Below are 22,543 nucleotides of genomic sequence, written 5' to 3'. Positions count from 1 at the left end.
ACAGATTCCCTTGTTCTTCCCCCTCCCGCCCCCCTCACCTTCCCCCCAGCCCGCCCCCCATTCCAATCTCCTCCAGGGCAAAGCCTTCCCCACAGACTGAGATCAACCTGGTGGACTCAGTCCAGGTAGGTCCAGTCCCCTCCTCCCAGGCCGAGCCAAGGGACCCTGCATAGGCCCCAGGTTTGTGAGACAGTTGATTGGCCTGATCTGTTTGGGAGGCATCCAGGCAGTGACACCGGGTCCTGTGCTCATTGCATGAGTTGGCTTAGTTACTTTTTGTGTTGCAGTGATAAATGGCTTGGTAAAAGCAACTCAAGGAAGGAAGGTTTGTTTTGGTCCACAGTTCCAGGTTTAGTCTGCCACGGCAGGGAAGTCACGGTGGCAGGAGTTTGAAGTTGATGGCCACATTGTACCTATAGTCACGAAGAAGAGCAATGAATGCTTGTATTCAGTTCACTTTCTCTTTTTTATATATACTGTCCAGAATCCTAGCCCAGAAATGGTGCCCCCCCATCCCCCCCCCCCCGAGAGAGAGAGAGAGAGAGAGAGAGAGAGAGAGAGAGAGAGAGAGAGAGAGGGGGGGGGGTGAGAGTGAGTGAGTTTGGGACATCTCACTTCTTTTAACTTAATCAAGATACTCCTCCACCCAGGTAGTTTTAAATCTCATCAGGTTGACAACTGAGATTAACCATCACACATGGCAACACTTTATTATGCACTTCATTCCCAGCCCCAGACAGCATTTCTTTTACTATTTTTTAACACGACCTGGTACAAATACAGTGTAGTAAATTAGTTCCCCCCAAAGCATATGTTGAAATTCTCTTATATGCCTTTAAAAATGAGAGCAAAGTTAATAAGATTAAGTAAGAAATACTCATTTAGAATACATACATTCTCCCGTTTTGTCTAATGTACCTTGGAGTGATGGTGTGGTGAAAGCAGCCCTAAGATCAGCTAAACCAGTGACCAGTATTAAGGAGCCATCAGCTAATAGCTAACACTGCCCAAGGTGGGCCTTTCCAAGGAGAAAACAGACCGTGTGCAGCTTGATTGTCCAAGAACAACACATGGTACCCACCACTAGGGAAGAGCACAGAAGTGGATAGTACATGAACCTTTTACAGCTCTGCTGTATTTCATCTTACTCAAAATTGCTGAAACAGTTTTTAAGAAGGATAAGGAAAGTGCTACTATATGTATGTGTGTGTGTGTGTGTGTGTGTGTGTGTGTGTGTGTTGACTGCAGGCACAGGGGTGCATATGGGGCTGGGGACACACACATAAATGACATATTTATAGGTATTGAATGTGTGGCTTTGCCAAGAAGTGACATTATTAAGTGTCTCCTGATTCTATTTTATTTTATGTGTATGGGTATTTTGTGTGCATGTATGTATGTATACCATGAACATGCCTGGTGTCTGGAAGGCCAGAAGAGGATATTGCATTTCCTGGGACTGGAGTTACACATGGTTGTGAGCCACCATCTTGGTGCTGGGAATCGAACCCAGGTCTTCTGGAAGAGCAGCCAGTGCTCATAACCATGGAGCCCTCTCCCCAGCCCCTCTTCTGATTCGTTTGGCAATTTCTCTGGGACCTGGGTTAGGTGCTTGTCAGGAAGTAATAGTCACTTTAGGGGATGTCAGAGGCTTCAGGACACCAGACTGCACAGTAAGAGCTGTAGACAAGACATTTATTTGAAAAACAGTGTCTGTTTTTGCCTCTGTTGACACAGAAGACTGTTGTGACCTCAAAAGGTGTGCAGATTTTTTCTCACCAGCAAGCTAGGGATCAGTTTTGCTGGGTGACTTCTACTTCAGTTCTGATACTGTTTGTTAGGAGATCAGAACTGATTGCACAGCTTGATTATCTTCCCCACCTTTACATGCCAGTTGAAAGCTCAGAAATTGGAGTTCCTGATCCAGGAAACAAGCTCACTTGTTTATATGAAGAATATTACAAGGAATATAGAGGAGAAGATTCCTAGGGCAAGGTAAGAAGAGGGATCTTGGAGAGCACACAGGTGAGAGAGAGAGAGAGAGAGAGAGAGAGAGAGAGAGAGAGAGAGAGAGAGAGAGAGAGAGAGAGCGCGAGAGCGCTCCCCAGAAGCTCACTGCATCTTCTCTTGTGGGATGTTTATGGAGACTTCATTGCATATCCTATGCTCATAGACTAGATGGGGAAACTTAGCAAGGCTGGTCTGCCTTATAGTCCTGGCCTCTCTGAGCAGCCTTCCTGCCTTCAGGTTATGGGCCAGAACTCCTCTGGATTATGGAAGATCCTACAGCCTACTCTACTGTAGGAGGGGTAGATCAGAAAATCTCTTTTTGGGTGCTAGAGATGGAACTCAGGTTCTCAAGCATGCTGAGCAGATGCTATTTCACTTTGGTGGCATCCCTAGCAGCCAGAGAAATTCAGTGCCAGGGCTGATAGGTCAGGGACGATTAGAGCTCTTAAAACTGTTGAGGAAGAGAAACTCTTATTTCCATGCCTGCCTGCCTTAGGGAGGGAGTTACCAGCCAAAAACTGTAGGTGGAAACCAAAACATAGCATAGAATGTTGGTGTGGGGTTAGCCAAGAGCTCTTCCTTGTTATCCTGTTAGGTTCCTGGGAATAAAAAGAAGAAGTATAAGCTGCTCTGATGAACACCTGGAAAGGCAGAGAAGGTGCTGTTGGTATTGCTCATCCAAGGCAGGGAACAGGATAACTGTTTCTACAGTAATGAAAACCTGCTCTATTTGGCTTCTTTTTACTAGACATTTGGATCATCCCACAACACTCTGGATCTTCCTGAATCTGACAGAAGATAGGTCCTTACTCAATGTCACACAATTCTAAATCGTTCACTCTGGGATGCTACATTGAAACAATGTGGTATTCGGTTGTGCACTCACAAAGTAGAGAGGGTGGCTGTTGGCCACAAGGAGAAAAAGAGGGGGCATATATGGACTACAAAATCCTGAGTTTAAAAATCATAGGAAGAATTTGATGACTGGAGTCTCCGTGAGGTAGACAACCTGGAATTACTGAATTAGGGAAGCTCCCTTTTGATAACAACGAGAAATAAAAAGGAAACAAGCCATCGGAAAAGAAGTCTTGTAGAAGTTACTCTGAAGTACAGTGAAAATACAAAGTTAGGACAAGTTTAGGTAACTTGATTTTAGGGCGATAGTGATGTGCTGGGCTAGCTGTGCAGTCAGAGACGTGCCAGGACTTTGAGGTGGAAGCTGGAAGGTGGCCAGCAACAATAATCTCCAGGCTTGTGCTAGAAGGAAGGATTTGTACCTGGGCTGTGGCATGAGCCAGTAAGGAGTCTCTGATTTCTTTTATGTTAATGTAGCTTCGTGATGTATTTCAGCAACTCAAAGCCCTAAAATGCTCAGATGAGGAGGATATGTACTGTATTATACTGCCAACCCAAAGGAAGGAGAGCAGAGACAACTGCATAACTCTGTAAGGGCCCTACACAGCCGAAGCTAGGCTTAACCACAGCTTTCAACCCCAGAGGGTACTGGATATTATTTTAACTTTTTTTTTTGTCAGTTAAAATTCTTTTTTTTTTTTTAATTTTTATTGATTCTTTGTGGATTTCACATCATGCATTCCAATCTCACTTATCTCCCTGTCCCCTCGCATCTGCCCTCTGCCCTTGCAACCTCTCCCTCAAAAAACAAAACCAAATTTAAAAGAAAAAACAAAAAACAAACAAAACAAAGAAGCAAGGCAAAAACAAAAATGAAAAAGAATCTTGTAGAAGCTGTGGTGTGGCCCAATGATTCACACAGTTTATCCTTTAGTCCATACATCTTTACTTGTAAGTGTTCATCTCTATGAGTCATTGCTCTGGTTTGAGGTCTCTAGTTTCTGCTACACCCCCAGTAATGGGCTCTCACTGGGGCTCCTCTTAGATATCCTGTTGTTGTCCTGTGTCATAGAGATCCTCCTGTTTTGAATTTTAACTTTATATATAAACAAGAAATCTGGAGCTGTTTCATAGAGCACCTTCAAGTGCTGGTGTGATGATGCTCCTCATTTTGTTTGCCACAGTATTTCTGCTTGGGTTCTGCCTTTATTTTATAGCATAACCAGGCTTTTAAAGTAGTACGTACCATCTCCCTACAGTAAATTGCAGATTTCCAGTAATGGCCTGTTAAGAGATCTCATACTTGAAGGGAGAAGTTGAGAATGAGGGGAAAGTCTGGGATGAGCCAGAGCAAGAGGGAGGGGAGATCCTCATATAGCTTTATTTCCTTTGTAGCCTTATTAGCATTTGGTGCTGTAGAGTCTGGATACTGCCTCTTTGGTTAGAGGAAAGCAAAGGTTTACTTGTCTGGGATCAGGAAAATAGAAGGATTTCCCCTGGATGCAGTAGGGAGAGTGAAGTGGAGGGTCATAAAATTGAGTCCTAAAGAGTAGATAAGGGTATAAAGAACGGAGGGAAGGCTTGCATGATCGGTTACTATCAAAAGATTGACCGACAGCTACCACTCCTGAGGTGGAAGACTTAGTGTAGATGAATGGCAGGATAGAGTTTAGGTGATAGGAGACGCCTCAGATTGAACAAATGTGTGTATGTTAGTGGGAACACACACGCTACAAAGGTGAAGGTATTGGGGTCTCCTTAGCGGTTTACTCCAACCAGCTGCACAAGCTCTTTGAGTATAATGAGCACAGTGATCCACTGGGCACTAACTTCCTGACTTGCACAAGTGTTTCACACAGACACACATGGGGCATAAAATAATTTAGCTAGAATAGTTTTTTTAAACATATTTAATTGATGTTTTTGAAAAGTGGTAGAATTATCAAGGAAATGGTGAAATACTGTGTTGTAGTTGGTTATTCTTTGCCTGTCAGTGGCCACATGTCTGCAGAGAGTGAGAAGTAATTCTTAGAAGTGAACAATTGAGGGTTCAGAATTCAGACACTTAGTTATCTCATCCATAGTTACGTAAAAGGAGCAAGTTTATAGCTCTGCATCAAGACCTTCAAACCTTCAGTTGAACAACTCTGGAGTGATGGCAGAACTTAAAGTTTTAGGAATTTTGTTTAGCACCCAAACTAGGTTAGTTCTAATGTGGAGCAGTGATAATTGGTGGTAGTTTGCCATTCTCAGCCCCAGCCTCTTTACATGCTAGGTAAATGTTCTTCCACTGAGCCATTCCTCAGCCCTCTGTTTTTGGTTTGTTTTTATCAGACTTTATTGTGTATTTGTGCATGTGAAGCCTTGTACTCAGTTTTGACTCATGCTTTTACATACACCTTTCAAGTATATGTGTGTGTGTGTGTGTGTGTGTGTGTGTGTGTGTGTGTGTGTGTGTGTTAATTTTGAGACAGGGTCTCACTATGTAGCTATTACTGGCCTGCAACTTGCTGTGTAGATATGTGGGTCAGGCTGGTCTCTAACTCGGAGACCTGCCTGCTTTTGTCTCTGCCTTCCCAGTGCTAGGATTAAAGACTTGTGCAACTATTTTGCTTGCTCCACCATTCACATTGCTACTTTGTTCATGGTTCTTTCACCCCCTCCCCCTTCCCTCCTGTAACAGCCATTTGCTTTGAAGAATAAGTTAACCGTTGTCTTAAGTATGATTGTTACTTTGTTTCCCAGTCTCTCCTGGGATGACTAAACTTGCTTCTGAACTTGGAGTCTCTCTCAGGGTTCTCTTCCAGTGCTGTTTTCAGGGAGCACTTTCCTCCTGACTTGGACTCTGCTCGTTTTGCCTGGTAGGAGGCAGGCTAGCTTTTGGATGCTCCAGTGTGAAGACCTTGGATTTCTAGTTTTCGTCCTGTATTCTCTTCTGCTGCATAGTTGATGGTACAGCACCTTACCTTCATGTAGGATTTGAGTACACTGCTGTCTAGGCTTCCCAGGACTTTGTTCTCTTGAAGTTTCTATTTCTGTCTCCTTTTTGATTACCATTTTTGAGATTCAATGGTCAGCAATAGGTTACTTAGTTGTGTGAAAGTAACTGCATAAGCATTTTCCAGCTTTTATTCATTGTAAATGTTAATTGTATCTTCTTAGAGTGTTCAGGATTTTGGCAACTGGATATGAAGGACTAGTAAAACTTCTTTTACATTGAGCTCTTAAAGAAAACATGTTTTGATTAAGAATTTGTATAAACAATTTGTTTCTCCTCCCATTTTGTTTCCCAAGGCAGTAATACATACAAGTAAAGGCAGATTTCTAAGAAAACCACATGACTTGACTCAGTAAACTAGGGGGTAAAAGAATGTTTTGCAAAGGCATTGGGCTTCATTTTGATTTGTGAGACAGGGTCTTGCTATGTAGCTTTAGCTGGCTTCAGACTTGTAACCCCCACCTTGTCCTGGGTGCTGAGACTTGCAGTTGCTTTACTTTGTAAATGACTTACCTACTGTACAGGGCCATTTGACAGATAATGATGTATGGATATGGTGCATACACAGGGTATCACCAGGTCCTATGAGAACTGGAGATAAGTTCATATGAGAGGGTACAGATTTTCTTTCTATAACTTCTAATGATCCACGCTGCCATAGCATTCCCAAGGATACCTTTTTGAGGGTGGGGTGGGGCAAGGGAATAAGGTCTCATTTGCTACATAGGCCAGGTTGGCCTCAAACTAGAGGCAATCCCTCATGAGTGCTGCATTTACAAAGCATCCATTACACCTGGCAAGGACTGCCCCCACACCTGCTATAAGAGAATTTTACCTTTTCTTCAGTGATTTTATTCTTGTCACTTGAAGTTAGCAAATTGTTTAGAAAATTTTGTTTTATTTAAGTTTTATAGTTTATGAATTACTAAAGTTTCTTAATCATGGGTAATAATTAGCTTGGGCATTTCTAAATCAATAATTTTGGCTAGTAAAATAAATTGTAATGTATTCTGAATTTGTAGGTTGAAAACGTTAAAAAAATTGATGAAACAGTCTTTAAAACTTTTTATTGACTATGTGGGAAAAATAAAGACTAATGATAAAAGATGATTTAAACTTTGAGTGTACTGCAGTGCATTTGAAAGAGCTGAGTTTTTACAGGAAGCCCTGTGCTGTCCTTGTCTCTATGGTGGGGTAAAGTGGGTTGAACTGTTCTTGCATTAGTTTTATTCACAATGTAATATAGAGATGCAATGTCATGTTCTGATTTGGTTCCTTTGATTTACAGCAAATGAACTGCAACTTATCTCTTTTACTTTAGGCTTTCAGATAAACTTCTGTGAAAAGGCACAAAGTAAGCTAAAATTTTGATATTCTGTTACTTTTTTTTCATATCCATCTTGGTATTGGGAATGTGTCCACTGTTGTTTCAACTAACAGACCATGGTGATTTTACAATGAAAGAGCTTCCATTTTTCATTCTGTTCCTTCTCATTCTTTGTTATATTCTTGACCATAAATTGTTCTTGTTTTTATTGAAATTCAAATAAGAAAAAGGTGTGTATAGAAAGAGAAGTATTCAAGCTTTACTGAAATTTAAATCACAGGTTGCAAGTTCACCTCTAAGATTGTGGTGCAGAATGCCTTAACTGCATGTAAAGACTGTCTTTTATTTAAAAGTATTTAATGCTCTTACTCTTTTTCTTTAAAACAACTTGTTGCAGTCATGTCTGTCTGTCTGTCTGCACCTCTTCCTCCATTAGGACGTTCATCTTCATAGACTCATAGGCTGGGCTTAGTTCAGCTATAGCTCTTTAGCCATGTAATTGCTAGCCTCTGGATTCGAGTCTCAGCGCCAGATAAAAAACAAATAACATGTTTGGGTTCATAGAATATAGAATAGATTTTTTTTTTAAATAAAAAGACAGTAAACATATATTTTGTTTAAATAAAACAGTAAAATATATTTTGAACTTTAAACAGATTATAAAATTGCAGTTTTTTAAAAAAGGCTCATCTCAAGGAGACTACTCCAGTTTACATGAAAACATTCCAAAATGAAATAATTTTCTCTTTTTCTTCTTCATGTCTGGGGAAGAATGATGACCACTTGAAGTCTATCATTCTTTTTTTTTCTTTGGTTTTTTGAGACAGGGTTTCTCTGTGTAGCTTTGCCCCTTTCCTGGAACTCGCTCTGTAGACCAGGCTGGCCTCGAACTCACAGAGATCCACCTGGCTCTGCCTCCCGAGTGCTGGGATTAAAGGCGTGTGCCACCACCGCCTGGCCTATCATTCTTAATAAATTAGTTTGTAGGGAGAGTTTAATCTGGAGAAAAAGCATTTCTGTTATATTAAAGTTTCTTATTTATGTTTTTTAGGGATCAAAAAGCTTAATTTTTATTGGCTGGACATTGTGGTTTTCTTTGTAATTCATTGAACAAAAATTTATTTCTTGAATGGGTTACTCATGGTATATGTGATACATGATAGAATTGAGACAGCAATATACTAAGATAAAAGTTTTTTTAGTAGGCACACTATTATCATCCTCTTAGCTTAAGTACTAAACCAAAAGTATATATGAGTTTCTGCCCATAGCAAACCTACAATTATATAGGTATGAAGTTGTGGTTTCTATTTTATGCTATCCTAATTTTTAATACACTCATGGTAATTTTTAGCTTTCCTTTACATTTTTAACATAATATTTGCTTAATATTTAGCAATTAAAAATTTATATTATACATTCTAAGGCTGATCTATTTAGGATTTATTATTGGGTTCACTGTATTCGCTTTGCCTTTAGTTCTGCTGTGTGTATAAGACAAGAGGCCCATGGTTGTGTTAAGTTTACAACGTGTGCAGTGCTGCAAAGAACTTTGAGGATAGGTTAGCAGTACCGTGGGGCTGTGAGTGGCTCTGCCCTCTCCTCCTGCTGCAGCTCTGCCTGCTGTGCTGGACATGGCTGACTCTAATAATTAGAGAGGTTGAGCCCCAGAACCTCTGGGAGATTGATTGTGGGGGAGGGGCGTATGCATACACACTTTTGCACTCACTTTTTCGTGCTGCTTCTCACTGGTCCGGCTTTCTCCTGGCTTTCGCCAACTCTCCCTTTGTCTTTGCCATTTCTCTTCATTTTCTGCCTTTTGAGATTCAGTATCATCATGTTCACTTCTCCATGAGGTACACATTGATACTAAAAACTGTACAGTGAGTGAGGTTCCTGTACAGAAAAGAATAACAGGAGGTACCTGCCCTTGGCAGGCTCACAGTGTAGTGGACAGAGTTGTCTCCCCACTGATTATCAATATCTAACTACTGATGCTACATGCAGACTGCTGAGAAACCGAAGCCAGGGTGAGAATGGTTAAGGAGATGATGTGTGCAGGGCACCTTTATTTCTGCTCATTTCAGGAGAGAACGAGCCTAAGAACACTGTGTCTCATGTTCACTCCTTCCATCCTTCCTTCTTCTTTTTTTCCCCTTGAGATGGGAGTTTGACTTTGTTGCTGAGACTGGCCTTGAACTTGGTGCTCAAGTGTTCTTCTGCCTCAGCCTTCTGAGCAATTGGAACTGTAGGTACATTCCACTATCCCGTGGCAGCTGCTGCTGTCTTAATGATCTAGAGGCTTGGGGATCCTGCTGTGGGCCTAACCTACTTCAGAGTTAGGTGGAGCTCCCTGTCTGTGTTGACTGACTCTGGAGGACTCAGGACAAGAGTGCACATATCAGGGAGAGGAGGGGGAGCTGGAGAGTTAGTAATGATGCCCAGCCTTTAGCCAACAGCATTTGTTTTTGTACAAATCAATGCTTATATTTTAGGATAAGGATAAGCTTATATGTTAACACTTTTCCTATGATTTGATAAGTTAAAAATTTAAAGTACAATTTGTAATGTTTGCAGCAGTTTTCTAGTTTGCTTTAGATGCAAATGTTAAGTTTGTTAAAGTAATCACCATTTCTTTAAAATTAAGAATTTGAAATCATCATTTGAGTAGATGTTCTCCAGTTGGCTCATACTTTGCCAGAAATGCCAAAGGATATTTCAGAATTGGGGAAACATATTTAATTCATTAACACTAAATATACATCATATAGTAGTTATGGGAGAGAATATAGCAAAGGACAGAAAATTAGACATTTTCCAGGTGCCCTTGAAGCAGCAATATCCAATTCTCCATCACAATCAAGACTGTTCTAAGATGATCATGACTAATGGAAGCTCTGAGAGATTATGTTCCATTGTTTGACATGCACATTTCTGTTCTTTATGTTTCTATATCACTGTTCGAATCAGTTCTTGTGATTGCCTGTTTTAAGTTAGTGAAAGGTTATTGGAAATGTGTATATGTATATTCACATGCACAGATAGTATGAGATTCCAATTTTAATTTGGGGTCCAGATTTTGGTAGAAATTGAATATTCACTTTGTACCTCATGTTTTTTTAAAAAATAAATTACAGTCTGTGCATGTCTGAGTTTTGATTTTATAAATATTTAAGGTAATATATTTTAGATAATAAAAATAAGTTATTATTTATGATAACTATATTTTTTTAAAATACTGTGGGATCATTGTTTTTTCTGAACATAAAATTACTTGAGGAAGAAATAAATACCTTTTCATTTGTGAGAGTTCTAGATGTACAGTTTCTACATTCCCAACACTGAACTTCATTTAGAGCCTGTTGGTTAACCATATTCATTCATAGAGTACCTTTGTTCGTATAAATATGTGTATATAACTTATGACCAAGTTTGAATGCATCTTTTGTCTTTAGTAGATGAACTTCACAGTATGATTTGCTTGCTTTATAAAAACCAGTCTCTAGGAGTGAAGGTAAAGGTTTACTTGAAATTAAAAAAAAAAAAAAAAAAAAAAGAAAAAAAAAAAAAAACAAATACCAAGTTTGCCCGAGGTCTGCCAACCACCTGACTTTGGGGTGGCTAGGGGACAAGAACAATGCCATCACAGATCCCTGGACATAGGGTTTTCCTCAGAGAAATATCTGAAATCCTGTGCTAATCAAATTGAGAGTTTTTAGGAGGCTGTCCAATAATTTAGTTTTTATTTCTGTGTGTTTATCGGCCCATAGCAGAAGACTTCTCGGTCTCTAAAGAAAATTTGGTTTCTGTAGCTTTGTCTTTTACACTTTTGGTGGCTTTAAAAACTTCTCGTGTCTTCATTTTAAGAGTGTTTTGCTTGGGAATGTTTGCATAGCAATAGAATATTACCCCCACTTCCTCTCTTTGTGTCTCTACCTATAACCTAGGCTGATTTAGAATTCAGTTTGTAGCTCAGACTGGTCTTGGGGTTTTGCAACCCCGCTTTTAGCCTCTTGAAGTTGGGATTACAAACCTGTTTTTTAACTCTTAGTTTACAACCAAATTGTTATGTAGAAAGTATGTGCTCCAGAGGTAAGTGTTGTTCTGTAGTATTAAGTGCATTAGACTACAGTGGTAGCTATTTTTGGTCTGCACACGGATATAATGGGGAAAGGTTTATGTGTGGAAGAGAGGCTTTCTTGTGGCTGATTCTTCTTACTCTTTTTTAAAAATTAGTTTTTGAGCTAGGATGTAGCTCACTATGTAGCCTAGGCTAGCTTGAACTCATTTAGGTTATGATCCTCCTGCCTCAGCTTCTGAGTGCTAGGATTACAAGCATGTACCTTGCACCCTTAATTGTGAAACCTTTCTTTTACAGTAATTATTCTTATTGTGTTAAATTGGTGGTCATAAAATGGCAATAATAAAACTGGAGGAAGGTTGTTTCTTGAATCTTTTCAGAAGTTTGTGTTAGATATTCATATTGCTGAGTTGATAAAAGTGTTTGTAAAAGGTGGTGTTTTGGCTTTATTGATGAGATTTTAGAGAACCAGGGAAATGAAGTAGAGGAGAGAGGACCAATTCTTCATTTTTTTAAATAAACTGAAGGCTTAAAAACTCATTTCTTTAAAAAAATATTTGTTTGTTTTTATTTTATGTATATGTATATATACCTACTTGTCTGTCTGTCTGAATCATACACATACAGGATCTTCTAAGCCAGAAGAGGGCATTGGAGCCCCTGGAAATGGAGTTACAGGTGACTGTGAGCTGCCTGATATGGGTAGGTGCTGGGAACTGAAACTTAGTTCTATGCAAGAGCAGTAAGACCTCTTTACTGCTGAATCATCTCCCCAGCCCTGGCTGATTACATTTCTAAATCTTTTTTTTTTTTGTAGTAAAAGTCTTGCAACCAATGACTAAAATTTTGTCATTTAGAAATTACTGACCTCAGCTGAGCTTCTTTTTAGGAAACAAAATGAACACATTTACTGCTTTTGGGTATTAGTATAGTTTATTTAGATTGATATAGATGATGAAGTTAGTTAACAGAAGAGATTTTTGTAGAGCTGGCCCATAAGCTATAGAGGCTAATACACAGTATATTCATCACTTCCTCTGAGGACCATGATAAAATACCAGCATACAATCCTCCTTGGAACAAAAACACTTCTGTGCTAAAGCTCCAGAAATGTATCTGTGATGTATGGGCTGAGTCAGGTCCATTTTTTCTCTCTTAACAAGAGATGTTGCCTAATTGTCTTCCACCTTAGAAGTTGGTAGAACACAACTTCTCCCTGAAAATTACTTTTGTTACTAGAAGGAAGATTTCTAATGGTCGTTACATTTAAGCCTATGCTATTTTTGAAGAAGGAAAGCATTTAAGTGGGATTCTCTCACATTACAGAGTTTTCCTTCATGTGCCAGTTGCTATTACTGACTATGGAGAAGTGTTTGACAGAACTTGTGTGGCTGAATGGATGAGAGTAGAAGGGATGGGGAAAGGTTCCAGGGACCAGTCTCGGCTGCATTACTGTTCAAAGCTTTTCAGGTTTACTTACAAATTTAGGGTGGTAGTTTTCACATAAGGTGTGGTAAATGCTAGAGTTCCCACTACTTGGTTTTTCTGTGTTTTCCAAATCCAGACAAAAATGTCCAAGGAGGTAGGCTGTACCACCAGAAATTTGTGGCTTTTGTCTTGGTATTGATCTTATCAGGTGGGAATGCCAAGCAAACATTAACCTGAAGTGAGGACTAAGTGAAGACAAGCATATCTCCCCTTTAGAGTGGCCCTTATAACAATACTCTCTGCATGATTGAGGCCCACTTATACCTGTGTCTGAGTGCTGGAGACTTTGAAGCTGAAATAAATCTAGAGCCCCCTTTGAAGAGCCCTATATTCTTAGAGTGGACATGTATATACAGGCTATGTGGTAGAAATAATAGGTGGTGGTGGTGATGATGAAGATGATGATGATGATGATGATGACGATGATTTGAGACAGGGTCTCATCACCCTGGCCTATTCATTAATCAAAGGTTCTGTGTCCTAATTTTTTAAAAAAATACCTCTTAGTTGCTAAATCTAATTAAAAGTCACATTAAGTGAAAAAGACATTTTTCATGAACAATACTGGCCTTCTAAGTCAAGAGACTAGCTTTTTAATTTTCTTATTTTATTTTTTCCCCAGAACCCAGCACGTGCCATTCACAATTCAGCAATAATACTGTTCCACTTCTTTCTTAACACTCTGATTAGCACACTGACTCTGAAAGTGTAAAGTGTACCCCCCACAATGTTCTAAAAGTTATCTTTTGCTTTTCCTTCTTGGGTCCTGAGGGTGTATGTGGCAGAAAAGAAACATGTCAGTCAGTCAGGATCTGTTTATGTACTACATACATAAGAAGCAGTAGGGTGCAGTATGTTCTCTTAGAGTGCCATTTCTTCTTGCTATTCTTAATGGAATCTAACCTTTTCAAAGACATCAGTTCATATCATAGACTATATTTATGGGCAACAAATAGTGCTTAATTTGTGTCTACTAAGAAATGAAAGATGTGGTGGTCTGAATAAGAATGGCCCCCATAGGCTCATATGTTCTAATGCTTAGTTACCAGGGAATAGCACTATTTTAGAAGGATTAAGAGGTGTGGCCTTGCTGGAGTAGATGTGGTTTTGTTGGAGAAGTATGTCAATGGGGGTAGGCTTTGAGGTTTCAAAAGCCAATGCCAGACCCAGTCTTTCTGTCTTTCTACCTTCCCCTCTCCCTCTGATTTCGGATCAGGATGTAGCTCTCAGCTCCTGCTCCAGCACCATGCATGCTGCCATGTTCCCTGCCATGATGATAATGGACTAAAGCTCCGAAACAGCACGCATGCCTTCTTTTTAAGAGTTTGCTTGCTTTTTTGTATAAGAGTTAACTTGGCCGTGGTGTCTTTTCACAGCAATAGAACAGTGACTGAGATAGGAGGCCTTTATTAAGGGTCAGAAGAAGCTATTTGTATTGTGGAAAGAGGTAGAACAGTGCTGTGATAACTGTACATACATAATACTAATTTTGCATGGATTAGCCCACTCCTTTCCCACCTTTTTTGTTTGCCTTGGTAATAAAACAGTTAGATTTAAGTTAAAATTGGACTGTACTGTCTTTCTTTGAACATTCACTGTGAATTGTCTGCATCTTAGAGCTTGCTTTATCCTACTCTGTTTGCTAATGAAATTCTTACAGAATTGGCAAGTCCAGAAGAGTTAATTACTTAATGGCTGATGGGAATCCCAATGGTAGTTGGGCAGATAAGGAAAGAGTGGATCACATTCACTTTTGACAAGAATCTGACTTTCTTATATGGTTAATAATAATATCTTAAGCAAACTTCCTAAGGAGGAGAAATCATAACTGGAGGTTTTAGTGGTTTCTCAGCTAATGTGCTGCTGTGAATATTTTACCTGCCTGCTGCATACAGGTCTACTTGGCCTGTTACTTGGACTTAGTGGAGCTGTAGGCCAATGTGCTTCAGCCACAAGCATTCTTGTTTTTCTTCATTGCATTAAACAACTCTTTTTATCCCATCATGGCACACACAGTTTTATAATATTGACTGACAAAATACTGTTAGAATAGTAAGAAATGTGGTGAAGGTGCTCAGTGTTTTCTGTGAGGAGTTTTGTGGGGTAGAGCTCAGTGTTACAGCCCTCCCTTTCCATTAAGTAAGATCTGGGCCTGATCCCCAGTGCCACAAAACAAAGGAAAGACAAAGACCTCTCTTCTCCCCTGCACTTGGGCTGGAGATGTTCTCACTAACAGCTGCTATCTTTTAGGTGTCTATTTGGTATCATATAGGGTGATGATATAGCTGTGGGGTTTTAACTCTAGACTCCTGTAAAGTCTGTTTGCAGAACCATTCATACTTGGAGTTAGGGCTGGTAGTTACTGTTGGGTGACGTGTCTCCATTACATTAATGATGACAATGTCACTGGATCTAACTGAGGCACACTCCTGAGACTCACCAGGGATAATTTGTGAAACATGAGAAATGATAGGAGCACGAATGTTCAGATTGTTCTAGCAGATCAGTGAAAATGTGTATATTTGTATTTTTAAGGACTTAAAAAACCCAGCTTATTCTTTAGGTCTCAGTATGAACTTACTGTTCTCCTTTAGAAAGATCTGGAATAAGTGACAATAAATGCTAATTATAGAAAAACTGCAAGTAAGTTGTTAGTGTGTATGTGTGTGCAGGTATGTTCATGATTTGTTTGTGTATGTGAAGGCTGGAGGTCAACTTCAGGTGTTATTCCTCAGGTTCCATATCCTTTGTTTTTTAAGACAGTGTCTCGCCTGGGGGTGGTGGGGCACGCCTTTAATCTCAGCTCTCAGGAGGCAGAGGCAGGTGGATCTCTGTGAGTTTGAGGCCAGTCTCAAAAACCAAAAAAAAAAAAAAAAAAAAAAAAAAAACCCCACAGAGACAGTTTCCTATTGGTCTGGATCTTACTACGTAGGCTAGGCTGGCTGGCCAGCCAGCCCTAAGCATCGTCCTCTCTCTGCCTCCCCAGTGCTGAGGTACAAGCATGTGCCACTTTGCCTTACTATTATATGGGTTCTGAAGATTAAACTCAGGCCCTTATGCTTCCATGACAGATCCTGTATTGACCCAGCCACCCTTCCAGCCCTCTGAAGTAGAATTTAAAAAAGGGGGTCAGGGACTTATAATTATAGCACCTTCAATTATTGTGACATTTTGGAGAGTGGTGTGTGTGTGTGTGTGTGCATGCATGCATGTGTGCAGACAAATTATATACATATGTATGTTTTCTTAAAATATTGGTTTTGTCTCATTACTCATTGCCTAGTTTTGTTTTTAAAGTTATTAATATGCATTGATGATTTCTAATGATGTGTGTGTGTGTGTGTGTGTGTGTGTGTGTGTTTGTGTGTGTGTGTACATGCATCCATATACTAGTGGTCTCATTGTGAGCATGTGGAGGTTAGAGGAGTTTCTCCTTCCACCATTTGGCTCCTGGGAATTAAACTCATGTTCTTGGACTTGATAGCAAATGCCTGTACTTTCTCTTGTTGTTTTTTTAATGGTGTTTTTTCTTGACAATAATGTAATATTCCAGTTATGGATGTGCCACAGTTTTTATAAGCAATGTAGCATAAATATCACTGCTTTGAACATCTTCTTTGCATACTTTTTAAATATCCTTAGCATAATTTTGTAGAAATGGAGTTATTAGTTAAAGATATTTTGAAATGTTTGCTACATGCTGCCTTTTGGAACTTGGACCAGTTTACAGTCGTAGTGACAATGTGCTTCAGGTTAGTGTGGTTGACATGATACCAAGTGCTGAGACAGGTAAGAAGAAAATGAGTTTTTGCCCTCCTGGCAGATGACATGGTTATGGTGGGAAAGGTACTCATTTCTCAGATAGTGGCAGATTGGGCAAGTGTGAAGAGGATGCCTACTGCTGCATTTTTTTGCTAATATTGACACTAGGATCTATTTATTTTTGGTGGGATTAAATGTTTTAATTTGTTTTATTTTTCTTATTGTTATGACCAGAGAGAAACAAAAGTAAGGGGAGGAAAAATTATTTTGGCTCATGGTTTCAGATGTTTAGTTTGTGATGGCTTGGCCCCTTGTGTTTGGGCAGACAAGTTATTGTGATACTAGGGGCATGTGGCAGGGAAAGTTCTCCACCTTTTTTCATACAGGAAGCAGAGAGAAGGGATTCAGCATGTGCTCATTTGGAAAGTCTCTTAGGTAGACAGTATGCCTGGATCCCGGATTCCTGTGGGCTGACATACTTCACTTAAGACTCAGAGATGTTCAAAGATTTTTGGCTTGGAAGGTAATAACAACCCTTAGCCACATACGCCCCTAAAGGCAGTGAAGACTTTGGCTATAACTGTAATAAATATTAACCATGATCTTCTCACTTTTTGAATCAGTGGTGTTGGAGATATGTGGATTTGCTGACATATTTTATAAATTGTAAATGGTCTTTAGTCTTACAAGACTGAATTTATGTTGTCCAGTTCTGGCCATATGGATAATAGAATCTTCTTTCTTATGATGCAGTGAGAAAAAACAAGCCTGTTAGGTTGAGTTGGAGGACATTGAGATACCAGCAAGTAAAATAATAAAATTGAAATCCAATAAATGCTTGTTAACACTCCTTTGTTTTAGGTATTTATTATGTATAGCACATTTGCAGATTTCAAAAGTAAATCAGGATAGTTAAACATTGAGAAGGTTAACAGTTGAATCACAGGAACAAACTCGAGGATCAGAGGGAGGCAGGGTGGACCAGTGTGAGCATAGAGTCTCTCTGGGAACAAACTTGAAGATGAGGGTGTATGTGTGCATTTGTGCAGATGCACACTCTTGTGTGTACATTTGTAGAGGCAAATGTACATTGCAGTTGATGTTGGATATGCTGCTCATATACATTTTACCTCAGTTTTGAGACAGGATTTCTCACTGAACCTTGGAATTCACTGACTGGCTAACCCAGTGAGCCCAGGAATCCTGGGGTTATAGACGGCACCTCTGCACTTGGCTTTTTGTGTGAGTATTGGGGACCTGAACTCCGGTCCTTATGCTTGTATAGCAAATACTTTTCCCATGGAGCCAGTTTTGATGATTTTGAAACCAAACATAATGCTGGTTCTTAATGAGTCATGAGGAAAAGAGTGTTTTCCTCATCTGTAGAAGGTGAGTGAAGCTGTTTTCATGCCTGGATTATCATGACTGTAGATACAGAACATGAGTAGAAGACTGTCAGCTCCTTCATCAGGGTCTTTGAAGGAGGGCCAAACTGTGAGATAGGCGAAGCTGATTATGAACATGGTGTTAAAGGTTTGTGTTGCTTGAGCAGTTAGTTCAGGGAGAATATATGCCCAACTTTACTTAGCTCTAAGCAAAAGGATGAAGAACTCTAAATATTTTATTCTTTGATAATTTCATATGTGCATATAATATATTTACTGTATTTTAATCATACTCACCTCCTCCCTCCCTAATTCCTCCTGGAGCCCCAATTTTCAGATTCATGGTTCTTAGTAACCTTGATGGCCCTATAGTTGACAGTGCCTTTCTTGTGGGAACTTTGAGGAGAACAATGTGTAGGTGAAGTGAGCTCATTTTGACTAGTGTGGGATGTTCTCTTCTCAGACAGATTGGATAGCAGAACTCTAAGAGTGGTGCCAAGAGGGGGCTCCCCTTAGTCCTTAGGGTCTTGGGCTGCCAAACTGCCCAGGCCAGCTGGGGAGCCAGGCATGATTTTAATTTTTCTAGTATTAACAAATGTTCTCACTTTCCACAAGCCATGAGGAGAACCAAAGTTAGGCAGTGTTTCCAACAGGAGTTCAGAGCAGTTCTTGGGAAATACATATACTGACCTATGCTTACAGCAAAAGCATTGAGTGCAATGTATACTCACATTTCTACTCCAGTTACTTGAGCAGCTGAAGTGGAGTTACCTGGGGCAGTGTGTGTCATGTCTGTTCCCAGATCAGTAAGCATTGGGATCATTTTTCTTTTCTGGCATTGATCTTCTCATAGGAAACCCCTGAGACATCTCTAGCCTTCTGTTGGTTTCTTTTCTTTCCTTTTCTTCCCTTTCCTTTTCTTTTCTTTTCTTTTCTTTCCTTCCCTTTCCTTTTCTTCCCTTCCTTTCCCCTTTCCCTCTTTCTTTCTTTCTTTCTTTCTTTCTTTCTTTCTTTCTTTCTTTCTTTCTTTCTTTCTTTCAAAGTTTAATTTAAAAAATTCATAGTAGTGTTATGTGTGTTTGTATTTTTAGTGATTACAAATAACCAAGGTTAGAGCTCAGTGTCAGAGTTGGTCCTTAGTGTGCAGGAAGCCTCAGGTTCCATCTTCAACACCAACCCATCAGCAGGAAATACCTGAATACATGGCAGCAGAGGGGACACGTGAGGAAAGGAGGAATCAGCACTGATGGGTGAGGGAAGAGGATGCTTTGAAGGAAAAGCCGATTGATTACCTGTGGATGTTTGGAAGGAGCATCTCGGGTCTGCAAGGCCACCCTCTTCCTCCCCTGCCTTAGTCTCCTCAGCCTGAGTCCTTTTCCTCCTCAAGATTAGTTTCAAGTTCATCATCAGCTAATGGTTGGCAGGGTTGAGTGTCTGCATGAGAGCTGGCAGGACAACTGGTCTTAGTCTCCTGGTAGTTGAGACCTTTGCATCTGGAGAGACTGAAAACTTACAGTTCTTTCATATATTTGTTAGTGAATGGTTGGAATAGATACTTATTTGCAGATTGAGTGTAGACCATGTTTAAATCTAACTTATATAAATCACATTGTATTAAACTATGTACGTTTGGTTTTGAAGTAAATTGCCTTTAAAGCCCCTCTCCTTCAACTTGATTTTTGTTAAGCTACAGTGCTGAAAAAGAATTCCTCTTTTCTGTGTGCTTTAACTATCTTTATCATCAAGAAAATAGCTCAAGTGAACTTTCATTGTAGCAGCTTGCTTCAGCATTCCCTGCAGTTTGTCTGTTTCTGGCCCTTCACCCACAAATTGAGAAAGTTGTTTAGTGTTTTGTTTTCATCAGTTCTTTGTTCTGTCTTTTGTCAATTTTTGTTCATCCAGAGAGATCATGCATGATGTGTGTGTTAGTTGTTTTTAAGCACAGCATGTGACAAATGATGTTCAGCTTTTAACTTGGTGACTTTGTTGGGTTTCAGCTCATTAAGATGCATGCTTGCTCGTCTTTAATTTTCAATGCTATCTTTGCTATATAACCCAACATTCATAGGTTCCAGGGAATAGGACTTAGTATCTTTAGGGATCACCATTCAGCCCACTACACTCTGGTCCTAAATTGGTCATATATAGCTTATGTGCAAAATACATTTATATTACTTCACCATTCCCAGAGTTTATTCACATTACAGCATAACACAACCATCAGGGTCATTTCAGTCAGTTAGTGGTGAGACTCAGTGTATTGTCCATCCTGGCTCAATAATTTGTATTTGTGGACCTGGAAACTGGAAGACAAATGACCTGACTCCACGCTTCAGTGGTGAGAGGGTGGCTGAAGCACTGTTCCCATTCACTAAAGACAAAGTAGAAGAAACTGTTTAGACTCCAACACAGCGAGTCCCATCAGGGCAAATCCCTTGCCTTTGAGAATCACAAGGTCAGCTCTTCAAGAAGAAAGGAGCATTTCATAAAAGAATATTTTCATATTGCTGAATTTTAAAAGCAATTTTCTGTTGGTGGTGGTTTGACCTAGTCACCCTGACCAGTGTGTTCTCTGCCAAGCTTGTACTTAAGACGGGGCCGCTTTAACAAATAAAACATCTTGAATGTTTCTGGTATTAGAACTTCACACAGTTCTTCTTGTTTATATTAATGTTCTTTGTCAAATTTGTTTTATTTTGCTTGAGAGAGAGAGAGAGAGAGAGAGAGAGAGAGAGAGAGAGAGAGAGAGAGAGAGAGAGAGAGAGAGACTCACAGTGTAGCCCTGGCAGCCTGGAACTTGCTTGTGTTGACCAGCTTGACCTCATACCTGAGGTAATTCCCTTTCCTCAGCTTTCTGTGTGATGGCACAAGCCACCATACACAGCAAGTTTGTTTCTTGCTTTGTTTCTAAATGTTAAAGATCACCTTGCAGTGCCACATGTGGTGGTGACACCTGTAATCCCAGCACACAAAGGCAGAAGCGGGAGAGGGTCATTCATTGTCAGTTTCAGGCTAGCCTGGTCTATATTAACAGGCTCCAGTTTGGCTGAGGTTACTCTGTCACTGTTTCCCTCCCTGCCCCACACCTCCAGGAAAGCATTTTAACTGATTTGATTTAATTGAAAATATATTTTTCCATGCAATGTTTTCTGATTATGGTTTTCCCTCCTCTAACTTCTAGTTTCTCCCCATCTTCCCTCCCGTCCAGATCCATGCCCTTTGTGTCTCTCCTTAGAAAACTAACAGGCATCTAAGGAATAATAATGCAATACAATGATGATTTTAAAAACATTGGGCTATGACAAAACAATCAAGAAAAAGAACCAAAGAAAAAGCACAAGAACCACATATAGATGCAGAGGCACACATGTTCATACACTCTTAAAAACCCCAAACTGGAAACTATAATATATACACAAAGGGCTTGTAAAAGAAAAAAACAAAAACAAAAACAAAAAATAAAACCCTCCCTGACTTACCATTATGAGACAATCTCCAAAGATAATTTTGAGTTCATTTTGTGTTGGCCATCTACTGCTGGGCATGGGGCCTACCTTTAAGAGTAGTTTCCCCAGTGAGACTCCCGAGAAAACTAACTTTTCATTTGCAAGTGATTGTCAATTAGAGATAACTTCTCCTTTCAGCTCTAGAATACCATCTGGTGTACACCCCTGCAGGCCCTGTGCATGTTGTCACGGTCTCTGTGAGTTCATTTGTGTGCCAGCCCTGTTGTCACTAGAAGGCCTTGATTCCTTGGTGTCCACCATCATCTCTGGCTCTTACACTCTTTCTGCCTCCTCTTCCACAGAATTCCCCGATCCCTGAGAGGAGGAATTTGATGGAGACCTCCCTTTTTGGGCTCAGTGTTCCAAGGTCTCTCACTCCCTGCATATTGTCTGGCTGTGGGTCTCTGTATGTGTTCTCATTTGCTGCAGGAGGAAGCTTATGTGATGATTGCTGAGCAAGGCAGAGATCTATGAGTATAGGAGAATGTCATTAGGAGTCATTTTATTGCTACATTCCTGTAGCAGAATAGTAGCATTTGGTTTTCTCCTGGGTTCCTGGCCTATGTAATCTCAGGTTCCTGGCCACCCAAGCATCATTGGGTGTGGGGTCCACGTTATGGAATTGGCCTTAACTCAAAGTAGATATTGGTTGGTTACTTCCAGCAGCTTTGTGCCACTATTGCACCAGCATATCTTGCAGGTGGGTCATTCCTGTAGATTGAAGGGTTTGTAGCGGGGTTGGTATTTACCTTTCTTCTTTGTTAGCATGCAGAGTGCCTTCCAGTACCATGAATAGGGGTGAAGGCTCTAGGTAAGCACCAGCTTGACTTCTCTGAGTTCAGTGCATTGTATAGGTGTTGTCTTTGGCAATAGGTGCTTACTGTCAGTTTGTGGTGACTTGGCAATAGTTTGGGCGTTCCCATGGGGATCCCTTTGGCCAAGAACTTGATTAGCTGTAACCCATTCCCAGTACTGGAGGTTTCATTTTGTTATGAGAGGTGCCCAGTTGGGGCTCTCTCTCCCTCATTATCTGGCCATTTCATTTAGATTGCCTTCATATATGTATACATTATAGGAAGCTTCTACTGTTTCCATATGACCTCTCAAATTAGTTTTAGTCCCTCGCCATAT

The 22,543-nt window shown here is 40.1% G+C and overlaps 1 protein-coding gene across 2 annotated transcripts in view; it reads left to right on the top strand.

Annotated features, from left to right (window-relative positions):
- Nucleotides 1–22,543, top strand: part of Map2k4 (mitogen-activated protein kinase kinase 4) — a 95,354-nt gene that overhangs the window by 6,166 nt on the left and 66,645 nt on the right. The window contains exon 2 of one of the 2 annotated variants that reach the window (XM_059270923.1): nucleotides 7,185–7,217. The exons of the other annotated variant lie outside the window; for it this stretch is intronic. Coding sequence (XP_059126906.1) covers nucleotides 7,185–7,217 — 33 coding nt within the window. The remainder of the gene's footprint in view (nucleotides 1–7,184; nucleotides 7,218–22,543) is intronic. 2 annotated transcript variants of the gene reach the window in all.

This window comes from Peromyscus eremicus, chromosome 8a (assembly GCF_949786415.1).
Source record: "Peromyscus eremicus chromosome 8a, PerEre_H2_v1, whole genome shotgun sequence".
In the NCBI taxonomy this organism is placed as follows: Eukaryota; Metazoa; Chordata; class Mammalia; order Rodentia; family Cricetidae; genus Peromyscus; species Peromyscus eremicus.
The sequence above is the reverse complement of the archived record's forward strand: the minus strand, read 5'-3'. Positions and strand labels throughout refer to the sequence as shown.